This window comes from Austrofundulus limnaeus, unplaced genomic scaffold (genome assembly GCF_001266775.1).
Source record: "Austrofundulus limnaeus strain Quisiro unplaced genomic scaffold, Austrofundulus_limnaeus-1.0 Scaffold228, whole genome shotgun sequence".
NCBI lineage: Eukaryota > Metazoa > Chordata > Actinopteri > Cyprinodontiformes > Rivulidae > Austrofundulus > Austrofundulus limnaeus.
In genome coordinates, this window is record NW_013952630.1 from 206879 (window position 1) to 210957 (window position 4079).

Consider the following 4079-nt stretch of genomic DNA (forward strand, 5'->3'; position numbering starts at 1 on the left):
CCTCGGGTGTTGGGCCCTCGGGTGTTGGGCCGCTGGGGGGTCCTGGGTGGGGGGAGTCGCAGCTCTCTCCCTGGAGAGGGCCTTGGGGGTCCCGGGGGTTGTCCTCTCGTGGCTGCATGCGGGGCCTCAGGTGGTCTGTGGCGGCAGTCGCGGGCTGCTGTCCGGTAGCTTGACTGTGCTGGGGGTGGCGTGGGGTGGGCGCAGGGTGCCTGAGGCTCTGGGGTTGTGCCCCCCTGGGCCGGGGACCATGGGGGCGGGGGGCGTGGGCCCCGGTGGGCTGCTGCTGGGCCTGGGCGGGCATGTGCCCAGCTGTGGACATGGAGCCTCCGGTGCGTTGGTGGGCTGTGGGTCTTACTGGCTGGGGGGCGGGTGTGGTTGGTGGGGGGGCGGTTGGACCTAGTCTGGGTGTCTAGTGTGTTATATGTTCTGAGAGATATCTGAATGTTGGGGCGAGTGTAGAATTTGTTCTGGTGTGGGGATTGGGTGGATGGCCATTGGTGCCGACCAGGGGCTGTGCTGGTCTGGTTGGCTGGCCCTTCTGCTGTGGCGGGGCTTGTCTGGGTGCCTCCTTGCACTGTCGACGGTTGGGTGGGCCCCTCGGCCGGATCGCCTGTTGGGGTTCGTGGCCTCTTTAGGTGGCGGGCTGGCTGTGGGGCTGGGGGTCGGTCCCAGGGGGTCTGGGCAACTCTGGAGTGGGTGGACTGTGGGTTCGGGCTCTGGTGGTCCTCTGGGCTCTGTCCAGCCTTGGTCTTGGCCCCCGGGCCTGGCGGTGTGTCTGGACGAACAGCCGCGTGGGCCTCAGTCCCTGGATGGATCATGGCAAGCGGGGGGCCTACTGGAGTCAGCGGGGGAGCTGGCTTCCTGTGGGAGCATTTTTGCTCCCCCAGTAGTTTTTCTCCCTGTCTCTCACCACATACCCCACCCTCTTCAATTACAACTTCATTCATGCAGGGTTCTGGGGAACAGGCTAGCTGCCTAGACCCCAATTTTATTAAACACTCTAGACACACTATAACATCTTCATGACATTCAMATATAGGAACTGTGGGTTGGGGGACCACTCTCTGACCACCGATATCTGTGCCCTCCCCCAATAGCTGCACATAGACACTTTGGGGTTTGGTTTGGAGTTGGGGTGGGGGGAAAACTGGCATCCCGCCAGCGTCTGCCCCTTCTTCCTCTCCTTTTAACTACACTATAGAACAACATGCATCAATAGCACATTTGAGGGTGGGTGTGTGTGAGTCGGGGTCTTCTTTTATTTATTTCTCACTCCCCCGTTTCCCGACTGACATCTGGGGGTGGGGCCCTGGTGGGGGCATGCCGCCGGGTGGGGGCCTAGACTGATGGTGGACTGGGAGCTTGGGGGGGCCCGGGGGGTCGGGCTTGCACTCTGGCTTCTCTGGAGCTGCGTGGACTCCGGGGATGTGGCTCCTGGTTATTCTGGTCGGCCCGCTGGCCGGGGTGGTCGCCGGGTTCCGGTGGGTGTCGGCTGGGGGTGTACCCTGGCCATTGGTGGTGGCTGGGGGATAGTCGGGGCATGGCCTTGCTGGGGCGGGGGTGGCCACTCAGGTCGGCGCGGTCCAGGCCGGGGCTCGGCCATCTGCTCCTCTCCACCTCAGGACAAATGGGTTTACCTCCTGGGTTCGGGTGTGGGCCGCCCTCTGTGGGGGGCGGGGGCATGCCCTGGACCTGGGGGTATAGAGTGTGCATCGGGAGTGCGAATGGAGTGTAGTGTTTATATTGTATGTCTTTGAATGGGTGGGTGTGAGGATGAGGGTGGGATTGTATGATTGTGTTTGTGCATGCATGGGTATGTGTCAGGCTGGGACGTGGACTTCCCCCTCACCTGGTTCATTTGTCGCCCCCATCCCATACCGCCCTCTGGTGGGGGTGCATTGCCCGCCAGCGCACGGATGGCTCGGGGTCTGGGGCTGGGTGCTCGGGTGTGCGCTGTCTCGGCCTGGTGGCTGCCTGTCAGGGCTTGGGTCCTTTGGCCCTGTCGGCTCTTGGCTTGCGGGGGGGCGCCCTGAGGGCCGGGCCCTCTGTGCCTATACCCGTGCTTGCCCTTGCGCAGCGGGTGCCGGCGGGGGCCTGCGTGCTCGTCACTGCGAGCCACTGTGGGGCTGCTACGTGTGGTCGCTGGTGGGGTTCTCCTGGGTCTCCCCTATGGTTTGACCTGGGGGTGGGTGTGCTGCTCTCCTCGCGTAGGTGTACCATGGGGCCCAGTGCTTGTGGTTCCTCCTGGGGTCGTTGGCTCTGGCGTCCCTTTATGTCTGCCTCGTGCTTTGGGGGTCGGCTCTGAGACTCTCCCACAGTCACTATTATACATTCCGTTGGAGAAATCCTGTAAATTTATGCTTGCTCACAACTGCACGCAGACAGGTGTTCAGATCCGAGGGGTTCTGAATGATCACCAGGTATATATAGGTGGGTGTTTGTTTATCTGTCTGAATGTATATATGTATGCTTTTGCTAAGTTTTGTAACCTTAATTCTTTGCAGGTGTGCAGGCAGATGTTGGATGGATTGTATTGTTTTACTGACGTATATCTCACATATCATCAATTCTTTCTTTCACTTTTTTCCATTACATTGTAACTTTTCTTTCCTTTCCATCTTTTTTTCCTTTCTTTCGTCTTCTTTCTTGTCTATCTAAAAAAACATTGATGATGAAGAAGTTAAGATACTAATATTCAGATATTTAGTACTACTTTCTAATCAAGTGGTTAAAAAAAGACCTAGCCCACAAACCATTTACCATACTAGCAGCCAGCCAGCAGTGCCAGCTTGTCACCAGATCTGGCCCACACACATCTGATGTATGAAACTTGACACAATTCGGAATAGGAGTGTCATTACAAATGAAGAAAGTAGGAACAGAGAAGAAAGAAGTTCACGGAGTCCAAAGAAAAAAAGACCAAAAAAAACTTGTTTTGGGTGCAAATGAACACAAAGCCACAGGTCGGAGTTAAAGCCTGAAGCAAGCAGGTTTTATCATAAGAGATCTGCCTGGAGAATGAGATGAGAATCCTTCATGGCTAAAGGAGAGAAGAGTGGAAATGGGTAGAACAGGGAGGGGATGATGCGTTTGTCACAGCTGGGTTATCTCACTGAAACCTGTGATGAGAGAGATGAAACGCAGAGTGGATGCAGCTTGCCATATGTTCATCCTGGCTCAGGATGTTCTCTGAATACCCACAGACAAACATCAACCACTGTTAAATATTCTCTCTCTCTCTCTCTCTCTCTCTCTCTCTCTCTCTCTCTCTCTCTCTCTCTCCCAAAGTTAAACACTTTCAATACTTTGATACTCTGCAATATGTTGAAAATAACCTAATAAAAGTTATGTAGTTGCTATTTACTTTAAATGACCCATTGCTCAATTTGTGTAGTGCATGTTTTATTAGTTGCTACCATTAATCTTTATAAAAGTTAGCATTGTATCTGTAATCCTGCTTGACATCAAGCTGGTCATGTAGCATCTGGAGATACTCAAGAAGTTGAGTGCAATTTCCCAGTGTTTGTGAGTATGTGTGTGCTTGGAGAAAGGCTGGTTAAAAGCCAGTTGTAATGTTTTGTCAGACAGTGTGAAATCTGTTGCAACTCACTAAAAATCTCAAGGTGGGCTGTGGGTGTAGGTGCTTACAAGTTTAATACACAATGTTTTATATTTGAGCAACATGGTTTCCAATTGTGCCCTATTTGTCAGTGGTGCTTTATTTCATGCTTTTATTTCATATACTTTATTTCATGTTTTAGAAATGATTCAGCTTGAACTTATGAGATGAACTGAATGCACAAGAGATATGGCTCAGACAAATCCTTCTATCTTTATTCTAGCTTAATCAGGTATGTAGGACATTGGCAAGTTCCACTTAAATTCTTAAATTCATGGGCTTTAGGTTAACATGAATCCTTCCTACTGTTTCCAAACAGATAGCAAAAATAGAGCCCTTATGAGTCCATGGCTGTTTTTTTTTCTTTCTGTAAGTAACACGTTGATCTGCTATACTCGTAGGTAAATGCAGCTAAAACTTACAGTATTTATTCATGTATAATATGATATGATGTATAATG

The 4079-nt window shown here is 52.3% G+C and overlaps 1 protein-coding gene across 1 annotated transcript in view; it reads right to left on the bottom strand.

The window, feature by feature from the left end:
• Positions 1–126: 126 nt before the first annotated feature.
• The window catches only part of LOC106525478 (proline-rich protein 2-like), a 9579-nt gene continuing 5626 nt past the window's right edge, over positions 127–4079 (bottom strand). Inside the window, exons 2-7 of the mRNA XM_014019735.1 lie at positions 2218–2347; positions 1850–2167; positions 1638–1692; positions 1294–1522; positions 397–975; positions 127–289 (exon numbers count right to left, since the gene is read on the bottom strand). Coding sequence (XP_013875189.1) covers positions 127–289; positions 397–975; positions 1294–1522; positions 1638–1692; positions 1850–2167; positions 2218–2347 — 1474 coding nt within the window. The remainder of the gene's footprint in view (positions 290–396; positions 976–1293; positions 1523–1637; positions 1693–1849; positions 2168–2217; positions 2348–4079) is intronic.